General features: G+C 51.3%; 1 protein-coding gene across 1 annotated transcript in view; it reads left to right on the top strand.

Annotated features, from left to right (window-relative positions):
- The first annotated feature begins 446 nt into the window (after positions 1-446).
- Positions 447-24,544, top strand: part of LOC146856919 (nicotinamide N-methyltransferase-like) — a 140,280-nt gene continuing 116,182 nt past the window's right edge. The window contains exons 1-2 of the mRNA XM_085647385.1: positions 447-519; positions 20,136-20,229. Coding sequence (XP_085503511.1) covers positions 460-519; positions 20,136-20,229 — 154 coding nt within the window. The 5' untranslated portion in view covers positions 447-459. The remainder of the gene's footprint in view (positions 520-20,135; positions 20,230-24,544) is intronic.

The raw sequence follows: 24,544 nt of genomic DNA, 5'->3' as shown, positions 1-24,544 counted from the left end.
TTACTTTACACAAGGTCAATCTTTTTTTTTAATATGCGCATTGAGAGTAAGTAATTTGCCACGAATTACAGTATGGTGGGCCGATTCTGGGACTCGAACCTAGCTCTTCAGAACGTGTTGGTAATTAGATACACCGTCACATTTCTGTGATTTACCCTTCTTCCCCCGGATGCAGTAAGGAGCAAGCCATGCACTCTCTTTAATGCGCCTCAGGCGTTTTTTGGCAGCTACAAGACCTTCCCAGACTCGTGATTAAGGCGTAGCTGGATTTGTTGGCAGCCCCGGGTTCTTCGGCGAGGAGGAGCATTGTAAACTGAGAGGTCACATAAGGTCCGTTTGGCTCTCACCACGACTATCACAAGCTTGGCAGAGTATCAAGGATCCATTTTGAAACAGTAGAACAGGCGCGTGTGTGAGATAAAACTGCCACATTTTGTGCCAGATATTCAAGCTAGCACGATGGAATCTGAATCCGACTTAAAAGATTTGTATCAAAAGGAGTTTGATGGGGAGGGTTATAGTGCCAATATCGGCAACAGTTATCACAAAGCACATAAGTACATAAGTACATAAATAAAACACACGACACTGTAATGTAAGTGGAGAAATATTGCTGCAGGTTTATTAGCATAACCAATATGCAAACAAGGTGGGTTATCTTACGGGCGATCCCAGGGCAGGCCAGCCCTATGCCGCCTGCCCGTCTGATAAGCCTAGAGTCACCATGGCAACGCCAACTGGTGTATACCAAATATTGGGAGGGTCCCCCCCTCCCATCCGTGGACCACCAGTCCACTTGCATCACACGCCCCCCCGTGATGGGTGGGCGGAGCATACATGGCAGCCCCCGGTTGCTCAGACCCACAACCGCCTTTCGGTTAACGGGGCGCCGTCGTTCTTCCAGGGGACACGCTAAAACATCCCTGGGTATCCTGGCTTAGCACCCCGCGGTGCTGCTGCATGCTGTACCCCTTGGTATGTGCAGACCCTGGATCGCCCTGTAACTCCTCCTGCAACACAAAGTAAAATTGTTAGGGAAACCTGCCCCCCCCCTTAGTCCCTCCGGACGCCGGGTAAGCGGAGGGGCGGGCAAGGCGAACGAGCGGACAAGAGGAAGAGGAGGGGGTGGAGACAGTATATGTACCCTTGTCTCCTCCCCCCCCTCGCCGGAAACAGCTACCTGTTGGGGTCTCCCCCGGACTAGCCCAGGGACTCGACCTCCCACCCCTGTGCCTTCCTGTGGCACTAAGGCGGCCGCCCTCCAAGGGGCGGGCCGCTGCGCAACCCCCCCCCGGGCAGCCTTACATAGTGCCAATATCGGCAACAGTTATCACAAAGCACATAAGTACATAAGTACATAAATAAAACACACGACACTGTAATGTAAGTGGAGAAATATTGCTGCAGGTTTATTAGCATAACCAATATGCAAACAAGGTGGGTTATCTTACGGGCGATCCCAGGGCAGGCCAGCCCTATGCCGCCTGCCCGTCTGATAAGCCTAGAGTCACCATGGCAACGCCAACTGGTGTATAGCAAATATTGGGAGGGTCCCCCCCTCCCATCCATGGACCACCAGTCCACTTGCTTCACACGCCCCCCCGTGATGGGTGGGCGGAGCATACATGGCAGCCCCCGGTTGCTCAGACCCACAACCGCCTTTCGGTTAATGGGGCGCCGTCGTTCTTCCAGGGGACACGCTAAAACATCCCTGGGTATCCTGGCTTAGCACCCCGCGGTGCTGCTGCATGCTGTACCCCTTGGTATGTGCAGACCCTGGATCGCCCTGTAACTCCTCCACAGCCTTGGGAGTGGCCACGTCACTACCAGGGCCCCCCACCAAAGTCCCCTATTATTCGCAACCCGCAGCTGCCAGTGCTTCCCCTAGATCCAGTAAAAACAACTCCATGCCTAGATCCGAGAGGTGAACCCCATCGCTTTTCAGACATCCCGTTGATTTGGCGTGCAGAAGGCCATGCCTGATGAAGCCAAAGCCTCTTTGCTCAGTGAACTTGCGCATTGCGCTGTTAACTTTCCTTCTAGACACCTCGATGGCGTCGCCTGAGCGAGCTCCATGCCAAATCGCGCGTGGTGTCATCTCAGACCACCACAGTTCACACGGCACCAACAACACGCTCAACTTGCAGAAAGTATCCCTCATGTCTTGGAGCAAAGCTCTCCTTCCTAGTGATGTGAGGTCATTGCCCCCCAGGTGAACCACCAAGAGGTTGGGCGGGAGCCACCCTCCCCGGAGTCTCTGCTTCACTTTCCGTAACAGTTCACACCAGCGCAAGCCTGGGAAACCCAACCACGTGATGTCTGTGGCGGCAAAGCGATTCTGCCACTCTCTTGCCTCCGCCCAATGTGCCAGTCTTGCAATAATTGAGTGACCAATTACCCACACCTTCTTACCTAATAAAGAGAAAATTGGTTTTGAGTATATGTTTATTAAACGGAAAACATCAGCAAAACATCAGCACAACTACAGTCAAGGTATACGTCAATCAGGAGCAAGAGAAAGGGGGGGAGGCCTGGCAAGATTGTAGGTCCCGAAGAGGCAGTCCAACCAATTTGTCCCACCGCCCCCACGGCCACTCCTAGGGCCGAATGTATCGCTTGAAGCAATGCGATTGCCAGCGCCCCACCTTCATGATACCTTCTGCGGGCATTCCTGCCAGGAACGCTGTGGTGGCCGCACCTATGCGGAACGAATGGCTGCTGATTTTTTGTCCCTAACCTCATGGCCAGACAGCCTTAGGCAGGCCTTTAGGATGTGGTCCACTTGAAATCTAGTGACTGGGAGGCCATCCGGATGCACCAGCAGGTAACCCGCCCCCCGCGGGCAAAGCGGCAGGTAAGTTCTGACCCATGCTACCGGGCAATATCTCTCATCCCCCAGGCTGTGTAGCACAAATAACCTCCCTCGCCCTAGCTGGTCAGTTTTGGACTGTCTCATGACAATTTTCAGGCAACCCGGCTCCAGTTCTACGTATTTACGTTCAAGGCCACCCCCGAGGAGTCAGATTTAGAGCGAGCCACCAGTTCCCCAATCCTGAAAGCACCAAAGAAGGCTAGGGAGAAACAGGCCGAGAACAGTGTAGCTTCGTACCCTGAGTGGGTGGCCCTGCCCATACAATCCAGCATCCCCTGTAATATTAAGAAACTGATGGGGGACCTGGGATCAGGGGAGCGCGGAACCAACTTGGCCCACACTCGCAAGGCTGCTTTGATGACAAAAGCCTTGGTGGGATCGGCCTGTCCCCTCAGTTTGGCGTGGTGGCTGATGGCAGCGAGGTGACCTGCTATCCAGGAATACGTTTTGCCCTCTTCTCTGGCCCACAGAAGGAATTGTTGGACTCTAAGCTCCAGGGCCACCTGATCCTCCTCCCAGCCCCCTGTAATTGCACAGAAAAGAGTGACACAGCTCCCGTAGCGCTTCGCAGTTCTGGGGGCTAAGGACCGTTCTCCCAGTTCCCTCATCCGTGGTCCCACTTCAGCAGCCGTCACAAGTGTGGCGGGAAAGGAGTCCCCTCTTGACGTGCGCTCGGCCAGGCCTCCCGGAAGCGGTGCCACTGAAATCGAGACAAAGAGTCAGCGGCAACATTAGAAATCCCTTGAATGTGCCTGGCCCTGCACTCTACGTTGTTGAATAGGCAGGCCCTGACAAGCTCTCGCAGTAGACACAGGACCAGGGGGCAGCTGGCAGACTGGGAGTTGATAGCCTGCACCACCGCTAGATTGTCTGACCAGAAAAGCACTCGTTTTGCGGACAGGACCCTGGGCCAGAGATGAAATGCTACCACAATTGGGAAGAGTTCAAGGACAGTGATCTTGGACTTGACCTTTTTCTTGTGCCAGGCGTTAGGCCACCTCTCTGCACACCACTCCTTGTCCAAAATCACTCCGAACCCTTCCCGGCCAGACGCGTCAGAAAAGAGGGCAAGCTCCCGGTTGCTAGCCCAGGGGTCGCGCCAGATGACTGTCCCATTGAAGTTGACTAGGAAGTCTGCCCACATCATAAGATCTTCATGCATCCCCTTGTTCAATTTAACCATGTGGTGCTTCCTACTCACAGAGGCCGTAGCTCTAGCTATCCTTCTCGCAAAGGCCCTGCCCGCGGGGATGACTCTGGCAGCAAAGTTTAGCTTCCCCAGGAGGCTCTGTGTGAGAAGTTGGCCTGGTATATGATGTTCACTAGTTAAAGTGACCACCTTGTACCATGCCAAGCAACCCTTATGGTGTGGTTGTAAGTCAACCTTTTCGGACTAGCTGCCCTAGTGGTAGCGTAGGCTAAGCAGTCTTTGAGGCTAAACTCGTGATGCGTGTTAAGCCAGCTGTTTTACCAAATGCAACCCCCTTTTATACCAATGAAAGGACACCACACAGATATATATTCAAAATATATATGTATTTATTTCTCAAAGTAACCCCTAGTCTCTTTATGAGCACAGGAGCACAAATCGTCAAACAAGATTATCACAGAATACACAGAAGTTGCACTTTATATGGATAGGCCCTGGTGGCCACTCGAACCATATACTAAAATAGTGGTATAAGTACCACGAACAGAAAAGGGAAAAGGCCTAGGGCCTCTAGAATCGCTGGGCCTACAAGGAGCTAACGTTAGTTAGTGACCAGGAGGTCCACGGGTGGCGTGTGCAGAGCAAATAGTCACACGCGTGCTCCCATAGGTTTCAATGGGTGCGTAAAAAGTACAAAGTTACTGCAAAGGAGATCTTCCGGGTTGACTAGGAACTTAAGATTTGGAACACAGGCACTAGAGATGTATTACTACACATGGGCACCGGAGTACCAGCTTTACCTCACCCACAGGAAGCGGGTGCATAGGCCTCAAAGTGCGTCGGGTTTCTTCTATCTGTTCCGTTGAGCCTGGGACAAAGATGCTGCAGGCGGTCGGCCCGGGAGAGATGCTGCGGATCCAAGGGTGGATCGGAGTTGCAGAAGACCTGAAAGCAGAGGGGACAGTGTTCACAGTCACTAGCCAGTGACCGGCGTGGCACCAGGTAGGTACCAGGCGATGTCGGGTGCAAACAGGTGATGAGGGGTAGCTTGTCTCCACAGCCACGTGGTCCCTGAAGGTCGACGACGTCCAGGAGTCGGCTCACGAGCTGTCCCACGCAGGCTCTCGCTGTCGGCGGTGTCGGCGACTTGGTCGAAGCAAACAAGCCTTGGCAAAAGCAATTGTAGGAGGATTCGGAAATCAGCTGTTGGTTCTGACCAGCAAGGTCAGAGGGATTGCTCCTTTGGAGAGGAGCAAGGGCCAGTCTGGAGCAACCAGACCAGTGGTGTTTTTTGTAGAGTTCGTCGCCAAGATGGCCACTAGCCAGCGGGCCAGCAACCGGTTAGGCGCGTCGAGTGGCAAAATGCAGAAGGGCCCCACGCAGATCGTGGAGATGCTGGAGGGCTCACCTTTGGTGCAAATGCTGCTCGAGAGTTGGGCTTCTCAGATCCCAAAGCACAACTTGGAGGGAGCCTCGGTTGTTGCACTTGTCAGCTTGTCGTAGTCGATCCAAGATGGCTGGCTCCACGTGTCTCGGTGCCTCCACGGGTCTCCTCTTTTCAGGGACTGTGGATCGGGCGGTGAGAGGTCTGGAGGTCCAGGTCTTGTCAGTCTCTTGGCTCGGGCTCCGGCGGGAGGCGGCGGCAAAGCAGACGTTGATTCGCTGGATGGTGCTTACGTTAGCAAGGTGGTCACTCCCTGACCACAGGGGAGATTGGCTTCAGTCCTCTGTGCAGCAGAGCGTCGAAGTTCCCGTCTTCTTCTTAGTGTTAAGTTGATTCCAGGATGTCTGAAGTCTTAGGACACAGCTCCTACCTTTAAGCGGATTCTAGGGGCCGGACTACCTGCTAGGTCCCTCCCTATGGGTGGGACCAGGAAGGGGGGGGGTTACACCCCCAATCCTTTGTCCAGCTCGCCCCAGGCCCGGGACTGGTGTGCCCCAGGACCGGTTTGAACTGGCATATGCACCGAGGCTCCTTGTGAGCCACAGGCATGTCTGGTTTCTTTCAAGCCCTACCTGACCAATACACAAAATCCTGTCTGGGGTGGCGCACGCACCTCCCCTGGCAGGAAACCCTTTGTCCACACCTCCCAAGCTGGAAGGACTCCCAGCAGCAGGAGGGCAGACTTGTGTCTGTGGTGGCAGCATCCATTTTGTGGAGCTGAGGCTATGTCTGATTTTACCCGGGTTTCAGGTACTGTACATGTCGTGTCCCTCTAGAAGGGTGGAATGCTAACCCCGTCGCCAGAATTGGCGAGGGGTTAGTATTCCAATTCGTATGACACCTTACTCGACATGTTTTGATAAAGCCAAACCAAAGATAGCATTTAACCGCGAGGTTCATAATGCACTTAAGAGTATATGGTATGACGATATCTGGAAACAGTAGAAGGAAGTTGTTCCGACCACTGCAGACAGGCTCAGCTCATGCCAGAGCACCATCTCACATGGAACCAAGCACTCTGCCTTCAGGATTGTTAAGGCCTGCCATAGGAGTGACTTATAGGTTACCAGGTGTCCCATTTAAGGTTAGGTATAGGTATACTATACCTAAGTAAGAGGTGATTACACCAACTTTCCCCAGCTGAGTGATCAGCCAGTTGTGTCAAATTGTTAGGCCAAGCCTGGGGTGGCATAATACATGCTTCAGCCCTTGGCAGGCCTTGGGTACACCAATGCCCTGGGTACCTAGTGTACACTGGTACAGGGGCTGACAGGGTGATCCACTTCCAATTGGTTATGCACCTAGGGTGCATAGTTTTAATTTAGTAGAGAGAACAGCAGGCTCGGGGTCTGATTGGCAGGCCCACAGCCTCAATATGTCAAAAACCAGTGAAGCAAAAAGCAAAAATTTGGGGTGACCATAGGATAGCAGACCCTACTCTCCTACACAACCCCCCCCCCCAAACGCTGGGACATTAAACTAGCCTTGACCAGTCTCGTCTTCATGTCCTAAGTGGAAGTACCTGGAGAGACCATCTGCATTCCCATGGTCAGTACCTGGCCGGTGCTCCACTGTAAAGTCCATCCCCTGTAGGGAAATGGACCACCTAAGCAGTTTGGGGTTTTCACCCTTCATCTGATTTAGCCACAAGAGGGGCTTATGGTCGGTCTGAATCTTGAAGTGAGTGCCAAACAAGTATGGCCTCAGCTTCTTCAGGGCCCACACCACAGCAAAGGCCTCCCTCTCAATAGCTGACCAATTCTTCTCTCTGGGGGTCAACCTTCTGCTAATAAAAGCAATGGGTTGGTCTTGACCATCTACATTAAGTTGTGACAGCACAGCTCCCACACCCAACTCAGAAGCATCTGTTTGGACAATAAACTCTTTGGAGTAGTCAGGACTTTTCAGGATAGGTGCAGAGCACATGGCCTCCTTCAGGTCATCAAATGCCTTTTGACAGCTTACTGTCCACTGAACCTTTTTGGGCATCTTCTTGGATGTCAGATCATTAAGAGGAGTCACAATGGACCCATAGTTCTTAACAAACTTCCTGTAGTACCCAGTCAAGCCCAAGAAAGCTCGAACTTGAGTCTGGGTGGTTGGAGGGGACCAGTCCTTGATGGATTGTATCTTACTCTCCAGTGGTTGAACTTGGCCTCCACCTACAAGGTGGCCCAAATATACAACCTTACTCTGCCCTATCTGGCACTTTGTAGCCTTGATAGTGAGGCCTGCCCTTTGCAGAGCCTCAAGAGCCTTCTTCAGGTGGATCAGGTGATCCTCCCAGGTGGAGCTAAAGACAGCAATGTCATCAAGATATGCTGCGCAAAAGTCATCCAACCCAGTAAGGACTTGGTTCACCAGCCTTTGGAAGGTGGCAGGTGCATTCTTCAGACCAAAGGGCATCACCACAAACTGGTAGTGCCCACCTGGGGTTGAGAATGCTGTTTTGGCCTTAGACTCCTCAGCTAATCTGATTTGCCAATAGCCAGCTGTTAAGTCAAATGTGCTCAAAAACTTTGCAGAAGCTAGTTTGTCTATGAGCTCATCTGCCCTTGGAATAGGGTGTGCCTCTGTCCTGGTGACAGCATTGAGTCCTCTGTAATCCACACAGAACCTCATCTCTCTCTTGCCATCTTTGGTGTGAGGTTTGGGGACCAGAACCACTGGGCTAGCCCAGGGGCTCTCTGAGGGTTCAATGACACCTAATTCCAGCATTTTATGTACCTCAGCCTTTATACAGTCCCTGACGTGGTCAGGTTGTCTGTAAAGCTTGTTCTTTACAGGCAGACTGTCACCAGTGTCCACCACATGGGTACACCAGTCAGTTTGACTAGGTATCAAGGAAAACATATGTGAAAATGATTGTAGAACCTGTCTACATTCAGTCTGCTGATGGGCAGTGAGGTTGCCTCCAAGGGTCACTCCTTCAACTGTGCCATCTTCAGGGTTCTGAGACAACAGGTCTGGGAGAGGGTCACTCTCTTCCTCCTGTCCCTCATCTGTAGCCATGAGCAAGCCCATGTCTGCCCTGTCAACATATGCTTTAAGCCTGTTAACATGGAGTACCCTGTGGGGACTCCTGGGAGTTCCTAGGTCGACCAAGTAGGTGACCTCTCCCTTCTTTTCCAGGATTGTATGGGGTCCAGACCATTTGTCTTGGAGTGCTGCTGGGGCCACTGGCTCCAACACCCATACCTTCTGTCCTGGCTGAAACTCAACCAAGACAGCCTTTTGGTCATGCCAAGCTTTCTGTAAGGCCTGGCTTGCCTCAAGGTTTTTGGATGCCTTCTCCATATACTCAGCCATCCTGGAGCGGAGACCAAGTACATAGTCCACTATGTCTAGCTTAGGCTTTTTGAGAGGTAACTCCCATCCTTCCTTCACCAAACACAGTGGGCCTCTCACAGGGTGCCCAAACAACAATTCAAAGGGGCTGTAGCCAACTCCTTTTTGTGGGACCTCTCTGTAAGCAAACAGAAGGCAGGGTAGAAGGATGTCCCATCTTCGCCTGAGCTTTTCAGGTAATCCTTTGATCATACCCTTTAGGGTCTTATTGAATCTCTCAACAAGCCCATTGCATTGTGGGTGATAAGGGGTGGTGAACTTGTAGTTGACACCACATTCCTTCCACATAGCTGTTAAGTATCCTGACATAAAGTTGGTACCTCTGTCAGATACTACCTCCTTAGGAAACCCCACTCTGGAGAATACTCCCAGCAGGGCCCTGGCCACAACAGGTGCTGTAGTGGTCCTAAGGGGAATTGCCTCTGGATACCTGGTGGCATGATCCACTACCACCAGTATAAATCTGTGCCCAGATGCAGTGGGAGGATCCATGGGACCCACTATGTCTATTCCCACTCTTTCAAAGGGGACCCCCACCACAGGTAGTGGTATTAGGGGGGCCTTTGTTGTGCCACCTGATTTGCCACTGGCTTGGCAGGTAACACAGGAGCGACAAAACTCCTTTGTATCTTCATTCATGTGAGGCCAGTAAAAGTGAGGGACAAGTCTGTCCCAAGTCTTGTTCTGGCCTAAGTGTCCTGCTAAAGGAATGTCATGGGCCAAGGTAAGAAGGAAGCCCCTAAATTGCAGAGGTATAACCAACCTCCTGGTAGCACCAGGCTTGGGGTCTCTAGCCTCTGAATAAAGGAGCCCTTCATCCCAATACACTTTATGGGTACCTTGAGCATTCCCAGCAGCCTCAGCAGCAGCCAGCTGTCTGAGGGGTTCAAGAGAGGGACAGGATAACTGAGCCTGCCTCAAGTCAGCCCTTGAAGGTCCCTCTGTCCCCAGAAACTCAACCTGATCAGGTTCAAGCTCTTCAGGGACAGTTCCTTCAGGGTCCTCTAGATCAGCTTCCTGGGAAGGCTGATCATCACTCTGAGGCAGGGGGGAAGGCACAGCCTTGACCCTCCTGTTCTTCTTCTTGGTAGGTGCTTGGTCCATTGTTCCAGGATCCAAGACCTGAGGTTCAGTGAGGCACTTTTTGGCCTGTGACCTGGTCACAGCAAGGACATGTGATGATATACCTAACATCTCTGCATGAGTCCTGTACTCCACTTCTGACCATAGAGAACTCTCTAGGTCATTGCCCAACAAACATTCTACTGGGAGGTCTGCACTAACCACAACCCTTTTGAGGCCAGTTACCCCTCCCCATGAGAAGTTAACAACTGCCACACTATGTGAAGTAGTGGCATTGCTGGCATTGGTCACCAGGTAGTTCTCACCTGGTATGTACTGTCCAGGGTCCACAAAGCCTGGTGTCACCATAGTGACACTGGCACATGTGTCCCTGTAGGCTTGAGCCACTTTGTCATTAATTAAAGGAGTCTGTCTGTACTTGCCCAGGTTACTGGGGCTCACAGTCAGGGACAAATCAATGTCCCCATCACAGATCAAGACTGCCTGTGTCAGGGTTCTGTCTAAGTCAGAATCTCCTTCAGTTCCCATAGTGATTCCCACTACACCCTTTGTCTGGGGACCAACACTGCTAACAGTAGTACTGGGAGCAGGTGCCTTAGGGGCAACAGTGTTGGGGGCTCCACCCTTTTTGCAATCACTAGTCCAGTGAGTTGTATTCTTGCAATGATTGCACCAGGGTTTCTTTTGACCTTCTTTCTTCTTTTTGGACTGTTGTTGGGACCCACCCTCCTTAGCAGTAGTTTGGGGCCCTGTTGAAGACTTCTGGTCTTTAGGTTTCTGATCTCCACCCTTTTGGTCTGTTTTCTTCTGATCACCCCCTTGGCCCTGGTTCTGGTTCTTTTGCTTAACCCTGGTTCTGACCCATTTGTCTGCCTTCTTTCCCAATTCTTGGGGAGAGGTCAGATCAGAGTCAACCAAGTGTTGATGCAGTTGCTGGTTTTGACAGTTATTTAAAATCTGTTCTCTCATCATCAAATTATACAATCCTGTAAAATCAGATACCTTACTTCCCAGCAACCAACCCTCCAAAGCCTTAGTGGCACATTCAACATATTCAGACCAGTCCTGAGTCTGTGTCTTTTGGGTGTCTCTGAACATTAACCTGTACTGTTCAGTGGTTAAGCCTAACCCATCTACCAGAACACTCTTCAGGACTCTGTAATTTCTGACATCCTCTTCTCTAACAGTGAGGAGTCTGTCTCTGCCTCTTCCCTCAAAGGAGAGCCAGAGGATTGCTGCCCACTGGTCTTCAGGAACCTGCTGTACTTTGCAGGCTCTCTCAAGAGCAGTTATCCATTTGTGGATGTCATCCCCACTTTTGTAGGGGGGCACAACCTTAGACAGGTTCCTATTATCAAAGACCCTATCTTTGTCCTTAGGGACAATGCTGCCACCAGTGGGTATAGACCCACTCTCTCTAGGTTGCCTAGCCTTGTTCAGTTTTTCTTCCATCAGGGCTACTTCTAGCTCCTGCTTCCTGATCCTCAGCTGGGCTTCCTGCATTCTGGCCTCATGTTCCCTCCTCTGAGGGGTGGTCATCCTTTTCCTGGAGTGACCTTGAGAGCCTCTAGAGCCATGAGAAGCATTGGAGTCACCTGAGCGATTCCTTTGCCTCCCAAGCCCTGTGTTAAGTCCACTGGGGAGATCCAATGGGGTGAACCCATTGTCAGTCCCCAATAGCCTTAGTTTAGCTGGGCCAAGTATAATACTTGGCACTGGGCTAGTTCTCCCTTCATCATCACTACTTTCTGTATCCTCACCACTTTCCTCCCCTGTAGTATGGTTCTCATCTAAGGGATGGCTATTGGAACTGGGTACCTCTGTAGCATCTTCAGAAGGGGGGCCTCCTGTTCCTGACCCTAAGGGGGCTAACTGGGAAGCTTTCCTGAGTTCTCTCTGATTCTCATCATTCTGTAAGAGTTCTCTGAGCTCAGCAGAGGTAGGGTTCTTGGGCTGTTTAAGGCCTCTAAGAGTTGCCAAATGCCTGAGCTCATTCTGATTAAGGGTAGCAAAGCTGGATGGTGCCCTCTGGGGGTCACTCTCAACAGAGATGGGTACAGTGGACCCCTCTGCCCCGGCCATTGCTCTTAAGTGTGGGTGGATGTGTTGCAATCTACCTACACTTGGGTTTACCTACTAAACCTATCTAGTAGTTGTAGTCAGGGTGTGCTACTCCCTTTGCTCTACAACAACTAAGTTCAGTAGAACTTATGTATATCTAATCTTGTTTTATATGTACCTACAGGTACCTATGTGATCTTTCAATTAGTAACCAAGAGATTACAATGGTAAAACACAGCAAGCTCAAATCCAACCGCTGCTCACCAATGTGAGAAGTTGGCCTGGTATATGATGTTCACTAGTTACAGTGACCACCTTGTACCATGCCAAGCAACCCTTATGGTGTGGTTGTAAGTCATCCTTTTCGGACTAGCTGCCCTAGTGGTAGCGTAGGCTAAGCAGTCTTTGAGGCTAAACTCGTGATGCGTGTTAAGCCAGCTGTTTTACCAAATGCAACCCCCTTTTATACCAATGAAAGGACACCACACAGATATATATTCAAAATATATATGTATTTATTTCTCAAAGTAACCCCTAGTCTCTTTATGAGCACAGGAGCACAAATCGTCAAACAAGATTATCACAGAATACACAGAAGTTGCACTTTATATGGATAGGCCCTGGTGGCCACTCGAACCATATACTAAAATAGTGGTATAAGTACCACGAACAGAAAAGGGAAAAGGCCTAGGGCCTCTAGAATCGCTGGGCCTACAAGGAGCTAACGTTAGTTAGTGACCAGGAGGTCCACGGGTGGCGTGTGCAGAGCAAATAGTCACACGCGTGCTCCCATAGGTTTCAATGGGTGCGTAAAAAGTACAAAGTTACTGCAAAGGAGATCTTCCGGGTTGACTAGGAACTTAAGATTTGGAACACAGGCACTAGAGATGTATTACTACACATGGGCACCGGAGTACCAGCTTTACCTCACCCACAGGAAGCGGGTGCATAGGCCTCAAAGTGCGTCGGGTTTCTTCTATCTGTTCCGTTGAGCCTGGGACAAAGATGCTGCAGGCGGTCGGCCCGGGAGAGATGCGGTGGATCCAAGGGTGGATCGGAGTTGCAGAAGATCTGAAAGCAGAGGGGACAGTGTTCACAGTCACTAGCCAGTGACCGGCGTGGCACCAGGTAGGTACCAGGCGATGTCGGGTGCAAACAGGTGATGAGGGGTAGCTTGTCTCCGCAGCCACGTGGTCCCTGAAGGTCGACGACGTCCAGGAGTCGGCTCACGAGCTGTCCCACGCAGGCTCTTGCTGTCGGCGGTGTTGGCGACTTGGTCGAAGCAAACAAGCCTTGGCAAAAGCAATTGTAGGAGGATTCGGAAATCAGCTGTTGGTTCTGACCAGCAAGGTCAGAGGGATTGCTCCTTTGGAGAGGAGCAAGGGCCAGTCTGGAGCAACCAGACCAGCGGTGTTTTTTGTAGAGTTCGTTGCCAAGATGGCCACTAGCCAGCGGGCCAGCAACCGGTTAGGCGCGTCAAGTGGCAAAATGCAGAAGGGCCCCACGCAGATCGTGGAGATGCTGGAGGGCTCACCTTTGGTGCAAATGCTGCTCGAGAGTTGGGCTTCTCAGATCCCAAAGCACAACTTGGAGGAAGCCTCGGTTGTTGCACTTGTCAGCTTGTCGTAGTCGATCCAAGATGGCTGGCTCCACGTGTCTCGGTGCCTCCACGGGTCTCCTCTTTTCAGGGACTGTGGATCGGGCGGTGAGAGGTCTGGAGGTCCAGGTCTTGTCAGTCTCTGGGCTCGGGCTCCGGCGGGAGGCGGCGGCAAAGCAGACGTTGATTCGCTGGATGGTGCTTGCGTTAGCAAGGTGGTCACTCCCTGACCACAGGGGAGATTGGCTTCAGTCCTCTGTGCAGCAGAGCGTCGAAGTTCCCGTCTTCTTCTTAGTGTTAAGTTGATTCCAGGATGTCTGAAGTCTTAGGACACAGCTCCTACCTTTAAGCGGATTCTAGGGGCCGGACTACCTGCTAGGTCCCTCCCTATGGGTGGGACCAGGAAGGGGGGGGGTTACACCCCCAATCCTTTGTCCAGCTCGCCCCAGGCCCGGGACTGGTGTGCCCCAGGACCGGTTTGAACTGGCATATGCACCGAGGCTCCTTGTGAGCCACAGGCATGTCTGGTTTCTTTCAAGCCCTACCTGACCAATACACAAAATCCTGTCTGGGGTGGCGCACGCACCTCCCCTGGCAGGAAACCCTTTGTCCACACCTCCCAAGCTGGAAGGACTCCCAGCAGCAGGAGGGCAGACTTGTGTCTGTGGTGGCAGCATCCATTTTGTGGAGCTGAGGCTATGTCTGATTTTACCCGGGTTTCAGGTACTGTACATGTCGTGTCCCTCTAGAAGGGTGGAATGCTAACCCCGTCACCAGAATTGGCGAGGGGTTAGTATTCCAATTCGTATGACACCTTACTCGACATGTTTTGATAAAGCCAAACCAAAGATAGCATTTAACCGCGAGGTTCATAATGCACTTAAGAGTATATGGTATGACGATATCTGGAAACAGTAGAAGGAAGTTGTTCCGACCACTGCAGACAGGCTCAGCTCTTGCCAGAGCACCATCTCACATGGAACCAAGCACTCTGCCTTCAGGATTGTTAAGGCCTGCCATAGGAGTGACTTATAGGTTACCAGGTGTCCCATTTAAGGTTAGGTATAGGTATACTATACCTAAGTAAGAGGTGATTACACCAACTTACCCCAGCTGAGTGATCAGCCAGTTGTGTCAAATTGTTAGGCCAAGCCTGGGGTGGCATAATACATGCTTCAGCCCTTGGCAGGCCTTGGGTACACCAATGCCCTGGGTACCTAGTGTACACTGGTACAGGGGCTGACAGGGTGATCCACTTCCAATTGGTTATGCACCTAGGGTGCATAGTTTTAATTTAGTAGAGAGAACAGCAGGCTGGGGGTCTGATTGGCAGGCCCACAGCCTCAATATGTCAAAAACCAGTGAAGCAAAAAGCAAAAATTTGGGGTGACCATAGGATAGCAGACCCTACTCTCCTACACTCTGAATGGCTGCCAAGGAAACCTTCTCCTTCCCTACCACTTGGCTAATCTGATCTCTCAGGTCCCGCACCTTGTCGGCTGGCAGCCTGGCCTCCCCCGCCACTGTGTCCAACTCAATACCTAGGAAAGAGAGAACCTGAGCCGGACCCTCCGTTTTCTTAGGAGCTAAAGGGACGCCAAGGTGATGCATAAGAACCTGGAAATCTGCGAGGGCTGCCCTGCAATCCTGAGTGCCATCCCTCCCGATGAATAAGAAATCATCTAAATAATGGGAAACCCCAGAAACGCCGTAGGTGTGTTGGAAGGCCCATTGAAGGAAGGAGCTGAAGGCCTCGAAGAAGGCACAGGAAACCGCGCACTCCATGGGCATGCACTTATCAAAGTAGTACATGCCGTCTACCTTGAAACCCAGCAGGTGTTGGCTGCTCGGGTGCACTGGTAGTAGACGAAAGGCCGACTCAATGTCGGCCTTTGCTAACCATGCTCCTTTGCCAGCCCTCCTTACCAGATCAAGAGCGACATCCAATGTACAATAAGACACAGAGCATGAGCCCTCCTGAAGGCCGTGGTTTACTGAGCCCCCCTCTGGATAAGACAGGTGGTGGATCAGTCTGAAGGACCCAGGTTCTTTTTTAGGGACCAAGCCGAGGGGGGAGACTACAAAGTTATCTAACAGGGGCTCCCTGAAAGGGCCCGCCACCCGTCCCAGCTTCAATTCCTTCTGAACTTTTTCTTTTAAGACCTGTGGAAGGACCCTGGCAGATCGGAGGTTCTCCGCATCGCGACCGGACAGGGGACCTACATATGGTATGGTGCAGCCCACAGAGAAACCTTCTAGCAGGAGAGCACTGTCAAAGGTGAGAGGGTACAGTCTGAGTAGATCGAGCATGCGGTCAAGGCAGACAGGGGAGGGACCCTTGCTGGCCTGGGGCGTGGGTGCACAGGCGGCTGAAGAGGAGTAAGGGAGGGGGGGGGAGAGGCCACTGCTAGGTGGGGGTGCGGAGGCGACTCAAGAAGACGGTTTGAAGGAGTCAGCAGGCTTCTTGTCTGTTTTGGCTTGGCAAGAGGAAGCGGGGTGACGCCCCCCGCACTTGCTGCATGAGTGCTGGAAACGGCACTTGACCCCCCAAGAGCAAGCGCCGGCATTGAACAGATTGCAAGTCCCAGGCGAAACACGCTTGGCCCCTCCTCCCCTGCCACCTCCTCTGCGCCCCCCCCGAAAGGACTGCCTAGCGTGCTTAGAAGTGGGCTGGGAATTCCCTGGCTGGCCGCCCCCCCCTCCTGACCCTTTGGGAAGAGAGGCAGGGCTCTGGGAACCCCGAGACCCCATGTGGTCCATCCGCAGCTGTACCTCTTTCTGGTCCCATTCCATCTCTGGGCAAATGGCCATCTTCTTTCTGAACTCACGGTCATAATTGAGCCACCCTTCCCCGCCCCACTTCTGCGCCTCAGTGTGAATTAGCCGCTGGTACAAAACTAACGCCTGGCCCTGTTCGGGAAATTTCTCAAGGATAACCGATTGTAAAATGGAGAAGGCGGATAGCCAGTTGTCAATGGTTTTATCCGGCCACTGCTGGAACCTGACCTTCTTATCGTCTTCCTTCCCCCCAAGCCTGCGCGCGTCTTGCCCATGCTGGCCCAGCAGAAGTAGGGAAAAGATGTCCAAGAATTCTCGCCTCCAGATGAATTCCTTTACTGCCAAGGGAACCTCCCAGATCAGCGAGCTATGCCCAGACAGGAGCGGGGCATGAGTAACCTCCTTCTTGGCTGAGGTCTGCGGAGCTGGCCCTGGTACTGCTGCGCTAGCTAGCTGTGTGGGCGAGCTGGCCCCTTGGGCGGGGGAGGGGGCAGTGGACTGAAAGACGGCAGCAGGCTGCCCAGTTGTCGGCTCACCTCCTGCTGGTTGTCGCTGCTCACCCCCTACAGGGAGGGGCCCTGGTGCGGGGGGGCCAGCTGGAGCCCCCATCTCCTGACTGGTGGACATCCCAGAACCTGCCGCCGCCACGTCCGCACTCCTGGGCAAGGGAATAGTTGGTGTGCACGGCACCGTGGACAGCTCAGGGGCCTGACGACCTGCCCCTTGTGGTGCCCAAACGGAGGCTGCAGCGGAGGGGTGCCCTCCCGCACTGTCAGCCATCGGCCGCCCCCCGGCTGAGGCTGCGCGCGAGAAACCAGCCCTGACCTCTTCCATGAAATTCTTAAGGGTGTCATTGAGATTGGCCAGGTCTTCCTTGGATGCAAAGTTAGAGGAAGAGGTGCTTAAACTGCTGGGGGGGGGCCAGGCCGGCCGGGGGCGGCAGGGGCCCGGATGTGCCCTTGACGGTGGGCACCGAGCGAATCCTGTGTGCTGGTACTTCAGCCGGGAAATCTCTAACAGTGGCCCTGCGGAAGCGTTTGGACCGGGGCGGGCCCGCCTCGTCAGTCGACTCTTGTCCCGTCGTGGGACCCCCAGAAATGACTCCAGAGTCGTCAGGGCTGCTGGCCTTGAGGAGGTGTGCAGCCCAGTCCAGTCCTTTAGATTTAGCGAGTTCAATAATTGCCGCTATCTGTGCGTCTTGCGAGTTGCCCTGCTGGGTCTCATCGACCTGAGACGGCGTCGAGAAGAGCGCAGGGGTACCCTCACTATCCATCTCGGACTGTATCCTGGCCTGCAAGAAAAAGGAACGTAAGCTGCGGCCAGTACCACTTGAAACCGGCCCCTACCCGCCCGGAAACCAATCATGCGCCGTCACACCCGCTGCTACTTACTCTCACGGAAGCGTGCGCACGTCCTTCGGCCCCGAACTTATGCTGTTCCAAATATCCTGCGTACAAAGAACAACAGCTGTTAAAAAACCCGCGCCCCAGGGCGACTTTGTTCTTGCCCCTGCAAGCCGAGAGCCTACTCTCCTATTCCCTCCCGGCCCCTTGGCACACTTACACCCCTGTCCTGCAGCGAGCGTGATCGTCTGGTACGCCTAACCCTTGTCACGATCTGGAGGGAGAAAGGAGAGGGTTGTAAACCAACAAAAGTTTTTTTTTTTTTTTTTTTTATAACTTCCTTGCTTGTATAAACCGCATGCACGCCCCCAAGAACAGCTCCTACACTGAAGGTGAATGGGGGGGGGGGGGGGGGGGGGAGGAAAGACGAGTTTGAAATTTGCCAAATTGTGATATGAAAACATTTGCAAATGGCATTACAGACAGACATTTAATATTTCGCATGGGGGCTTAAGTGATTTGCCCAGCATCACCAAATGTTTGAAACTCCTGCCAAACTCGAAAGACCAACCCCAGCCGCTCCCTCGCTGAAGGTGGGCCACGGAAGGGTCTGCGGGGAGGGCGCACGCGCCGCATATAAACCCCCCACGTGGCGTCAACCCGTCTCAGAGGGCCGGGGCCACCCCCCCCAACGCGACAACCACCGAGCAAAATGCAGGAAGAGGGAGGGGAACTGGCTGAGAGGCATCCCCGGGAAGATCCCAGGGCTAAAACGGGACTAGCGCAGCCAAGCGCAGGCCAACCCACGCTCCGGGTGCAGAGACGTGCACAGGAGCAGAGCGTGAAATTCCCCTTTATTTTATTCTTTTCATTTATTTATTTAAATTTTTTTTTTTTTTTTTTTGAAATTGCGGCCCGAAAGAGCTGCAGACGCCAGGAATTGAACCCGGGACGTCACACATGCGAAGAACGGGCTCTACCAGTGAGCTACATCCCCAGACACTCCGCATACACATTCCCGCCCGGGTTGCCCGGCTGATTCACAAAGAAACCCCCGACGCGAGCCAGGATCAAGCGGAGGTGCTGCATCGCCCGTTAGGCCTGGGAGGAGGGGGGGGGGGGGCAAGCCAGAGAAACGTGGATTTGGCGTCCCTTTAAGAGCACACACCGGGAGATTATACGAAGCCCCCCTGGACTTGCAACCAAGGCGCGCACCCCTTCATAAGTACTTCCGCCGCCGGGAGTAATCGTACTGGGAGGAAGCAGCTTAAAAATCCAACATACTAAAACCGTCTGCTACTGCGCAAATGCATGTAGGCTAAACCGCAGGACCCGAGCCCGCACCCCCGAAAGCAAAAACCGTGTTTTCCCCGTTCAAAACGGATGGCAAAAGCAAGTCCGCGAGGTACCCAACTGTCCGCTTCAGTTAAATTGGATTGACCACCATGCTGGATGACACAGCCCGGGTGCACCACCAATACAGAGGGCCCCATTACAGCGCCTCGAAAACCCCGTGAACAACAACTGTGGCCGATGGTGGCCGACCCCGCGACGCACCTTCCCTCCCCTCCCCTCCCTAAAGTCACCCAAGGATGGACGGCTGAGGGGTAGCCTAGGGAGGATTCATATGCGTGGCCTGCAATTGTTTTTCAACTCGACGATCGCAATAACACGCACGTGGGCCCCAAAGTGCCGGGAGTGAACAAGTGAACAACGCTCAACAGCAATGTGTAGTGCGCGAATATACCACCCCCCAGCGCCGCGATCCTCCGCATCCCCTGCAGTTAACGGTGAGAGAGGGAGGGGGGGGAGGGAGGGGGGTGACGCGCGCGGCAAAGAGAGTTCCACAACCCCTTATTTACGAATATGCCTAACCCTCGTGGCAGGGCTCGAACCGTGGGCACGAATGCCAAGACGAAGCGGGAGATAGGCTCCAGCACCATAGAGCCACAGCGTGAGGTCCTTACAGTACGCTAGCCGCCACGGGCAGTTAATGTTGGCCCGCTCACGCACCCACCAGTAGGCACCTACACCCCCTTGCCCTTTTCCACACCACGCACACAAGTCCCGAGCCCCGCCACAATCTCGATCCCCGAGCACGGCCCCCCCCCCGCCCGTGGTACGCCGATCACAGGGCCCCGTCTCCTGGTACTGCCCAGGGACAAGGCCGGGGCGAGAGGGAAGTAACCAGCAAACTCACCGAGAAAGAAGAGCAACACGACAGAGCACGACGAACTGCTGGCAAGGCGAACGAGCGGACAAGAGGAAGAGGAGGGGGTGGAGACAGTATATGTACCCTTGTCTCCTCCCCCCCCTCGCCGGAAACAGCTACCTGTTGGGGTCTCCCCCGGACTAGCCCAGGGACTCGACCTCCCACCCCTGTGCCTTCCTGTGGCACTAAGGCGGCCGCCCTCCAAGGGGCGGGCCGCTGCGCAACCCCCCCCCGGGCAGCCTTACATTTTCAAACATACTGCAATCCAAACTCCAAGGAATATGCGCCTGGCTACTTTTTGCCGCTTGTACTGGAAAATCTGCATGAAACCTTCTCATCAGGCAAGTTGCAACATGACTGCAGAGATATACTTTTAATCTAGAATGTTAAGGTATAGAAGTAAACCTGAAATTGTATTTAATTGCTTCTGCGCTTTTATTTCAGACAAAAATAATTCTTATTTCATCAAATTTCATCAGTTCGATGAACTAATTTAAAATCCTCTTAGGAGCCTCGATCCCTCCTCGATTTTTACACCCAGAAAGATGTAGCCCATTTGACCAGATTAAATACAGTAATGTATTATCTTTGTACCACCAAATGGTTACATAGCCTTGCCAGTTGGAGTTGGCCATGTGACTATGTATCATCTGTCCATACGTTTGTAGGTCTCATCACACCTGTCCCCCCCCCAATGTTTGCAATAATCTTTAGTTTTTCCTTGTTGGGATGGGTAATTAAGTTGTGGATGAACAAAAATCAAAGCTGAAACAAAGAATCTTATAGCATAAACATGTAAAACCAGATCATATAATAATGTATTTGACACTTAAGAAAAATAGGATATATTCAGAGCACAGCCACTATAAAAGGTAAAAGAGATTAGAGACACATGCAAATGATACAAACCAAGGGGCATATTAACAAGGGCTGGCGATAAATATCGCAAAGCGCGCTTAGCGCTTGCATATTTATCGCCGGCTATCTCTGGAATTTATCGCCCGGTTAGCATGTTATTAACAACACGCATCGCCGAGGCGATAAAAATTCCATAGATAGTGGGGATATCGCCGTTTTCCATGTGGAAAACGGCAATATCCTAGATGATAGGGCCTGTGGTCTTAGCCACAGAATCCACCCCCCATGTTAAGTATGCCTTAGTCAGGAATTTAACAGACGTTAAATTCCTGTGTTAAGGCATCCTTAACGCGATTTAAAAAATCGCTATCCTTCCTTTTTAATATCGCGAAGCTGCCTTCGCGATATTTTCCCTGGTTGGTTTCACAGCCACGCCTACTTTGCATCTCATTAGCGATGCAAAGCTAGGCGTGCTGAAAACGGGCGCTATGTCAGCAAGACACGCGATAGCGTGTCTTTGCTGATTAGGCAATGAAATTATCGCCGCTTTTCGACCGAAAGCGGACGCAAAAGCGGCGATAATTTCATATCGCTGCCTTGTTAATATGCCCCCAAGTTCTGCAAATGCATGCAATAATTTTCAACACAAATATTAATATCCCTAATAAATGCGCCAACTGAATTGCAATTGTGGTTACTGATGAGTTGGAAACCTCTCAATATCCTCATACATTTTAATATGTATGAAGCAGCAGGACATACGCCTACTGATATGGGTTTGATTGATTTAGGATCCTCTTCGATCAAAAGGGGTCCTAGCCACATGCCAAATCAGGAAGAAAACTGTTGTTTTCAAAAGCCAGGGCAGCACTAGTCAACTTTGCTCGAAAATTGGGTCGAAGGCCGGTTGTGGAATTAATGGAGATTTAAAAAGTGATGTGTGTTTCAACGGCCATGCATGGTGCTGGTATCTGGGTGATTCACAGCCCCTCCAGCGAATAGAGAATGCTTTCCTGTGGTATCTACTAGCGGTCCCGAATAGCACTGCTACTTATATGTGTCACGCATAGCTTGGGATGCCATACATATTAGACCTAATTAAGATCCAACCAATCCTGTTATGGCGCAAGATATGGTCTACAACTAGTTACTAGTTTTAATCGGGCCGTGCTAAATGATTATTTTAAGTTACTAATGGTGCTTCATATTCCCTGGATAAAATATGTTAAGAACTTTATGTCAGATCTTGGGCACCCCGAATACTTTGACGACCCGGGAAGCATTACCACAATTTCAAGAAAAACACAAAAGACTGACTTTCTAGAGCTTTTTGAGACAATTAGATTTTCCTCTCAAATAGTTTATGCCCACAGTCGGGGAAAATCAAACGCTACTACTTCACTTTGGCGTGCAACCATACCTTGTAACTGTAACGGGGGTATGATAGGATGCTGTTGACTCGTTTTCGCCCAGGGAACTTCCACAGACTAACAACTTTCCCAGTTATGAATGATCAGTCAAGAACCTTATGCACGTGCCCATGTGATGATATATGTATGCAATCCACAATGCACATATTATTCTGTAAATTCTACTTCATATTAAGACAAAGATGGATTGTGCCTATATTAAGCCAGAGACAATGTCGCCCAGCCTTTCTTATACTACAACTTTTAGAACATTATGTGTATATTAGCGCATTAGCTATGTATCTGAAAGCTGTGATTAGATGCAGGAAAACAATTTGGACTATGGACCTGGCCTTTTAAAGTTTTGCATGAATGATATTTTAACTATTTTTAACACAATCCGATATGACTGTTTACACAACACGTGCTACAATGTGTATCTATGATTTTATGATTGTTTTTATATTATATGCTGCAATGTGTTTTTATGATCTAATCTTTTAAATCGAATAAAGATTATCTTGACTTTGAATAACACCACCTTTTATGCAAGTAAGATTTTTTGAAAAGTGCTAAAAGCGCCATAAACAGCTTTTGTGAGCATGTTCTGCTTCTAATTAAAATTGCAGCTTTGGAAAATCCACTAAGGTGGCCAATCATTTTCATTTACAATTTTACTGTGTTGGTGCTTATACATATTCCACTGTAGCCTCTGAAATCTGAACTGTTGTACGATGCAGCAGGGGTTATGCAAGCACCGTGAAGCATGGGCAAACTGTTCCCTGGCCCTTTGGCGCTGGGCCAATAAATTCAACGAGGCCCTTATTTATGGGAATTTAGCGTAGGGCAAAGCAGCAAGTCATCTTTCTGCACTGCCTTATGCCAAACTGAAAGGGCAGGAATTGTATTTGTGCAGTATGGTGCATTCCTGTCCTCCCTCCCAGCGCTGGCTCTGTTCCGGCTGCCTAGCATCAACACAGGCACCCTTGCACCATGATGCAAGGGTGTCGGTGTTGTCGGCAGGATTGTTTTTGTGCAGGAAGGGGCATCTTCCTGCAAGAACCAATCGTAAGAGGCGTTTCCTCTTTCTATGCGTGCCAAAGAATGCTGCACACATAGAAAGAGGAAATATCAAAGAGAAATAAAGAAACTTCCCCTTGTTACACCTCTCATTGGGAGGTGTAAGGATTTGGCGCTTCCCCAGTTTTACATACTCTTGTAAATCTGGGGCAGCATCAAATAGCATGGGTGTTGCATGGGAAAACCCACCACCACAATGCTCATGGAATGCCTCCCGAGCGGAGAGTAAGGAAGCGCAGTGATTTGCGCTGCCCTGCCTTACTCCATATCTGTGAGGTCATTCAAATGATTTTGTAATCTGCACCGCCGGAGCGTGACAATAAGTGACTTTTTGCGGTGCAGGGGCTTGTAAATAACATCCATAGACTCTTCCATTGGTAAGCTTAATTATAACTGTACTGTTGCATCTCAGTTTTCACAGCATCACTCAAAAACACCACAGCATCACTCAGCCCAACTACAGCAACACTCAGCACCACCACAGCGTCACTCAAGCACACAACAATATCGCTCAGTGCCACAAGAGCATCACTCAGCGTCACCACATCATCACTCAGGGCCAGCACAGGATCACTCAATGCCACCACAGTATCAGTCAGCACCACCGCAGCGTCACTCAGCACCACCACAGCATCAATCAGCACCACCACATCATCACTCAGCACCACCACAGCATCACTCAGGGCCACCACAGGATCACTCACCTTCACCACTGCATCACTCAGCACCACCACAGCATCACTCAGGAACACAACACCATCACTCAGTAACACAACAGCATCACTAAGCACTACCACAGAATCAATCTGCAGCGCAACAGCATCAATCAGCATCACGACAGCATCAGTCTGCACCACCACAACATCACTTAGGGCCACCACACCATCACTCAGGGCCAGCACGGCTTCACTCAACGCCACCACAGCATAACTCAGGGTCAGCACATTATCACTCAACAACACTACAGCATCACTCAGTGCTTCTTACAGTTTTTAATTACAACTTCTCAGCATACTGCACAGCAGCCACACTTCTCTACAGCACAGCTTAGAAACATTGCCAAAGTCAATAGTTCTACCGAAACACCTATAAGGCCCCCCAATGCATAGTCAATAGGCGTCGCCTTTGGGACATTATAAATGTTTAGTTATCCAGCACTATATCCTACATTAAATAACATCAAGTATTGCATGGCTATTCTCTTATAAGGTCCCAAAAGTGAGACCTATTGGCTATGCTTGTTTCTGATAGGAATCCCCAAAATATGTTGTTGCCAAGGGACCCAATAATTCTTAAGATGCCAATGTCT

This window comes from Triturus cristatus, chromosome 3_2, assembly GCF_964204655.1.
Source record: "Triturus cristatus chromosome 3_2, aTriCri1.1, whole genome shotgun sequence".
Taxonomy (NCBI): domain Eukaryota; kingdom Metazoa; phylum Chordata; class Amphibia; order Caudata; family Salamandridae; genus Triturus; species Triturus cristatus.
Note: the sequence above shows the minus strand (reverse complement) of the source record. Positions and strands in the feature narration are given on the sequence as shown.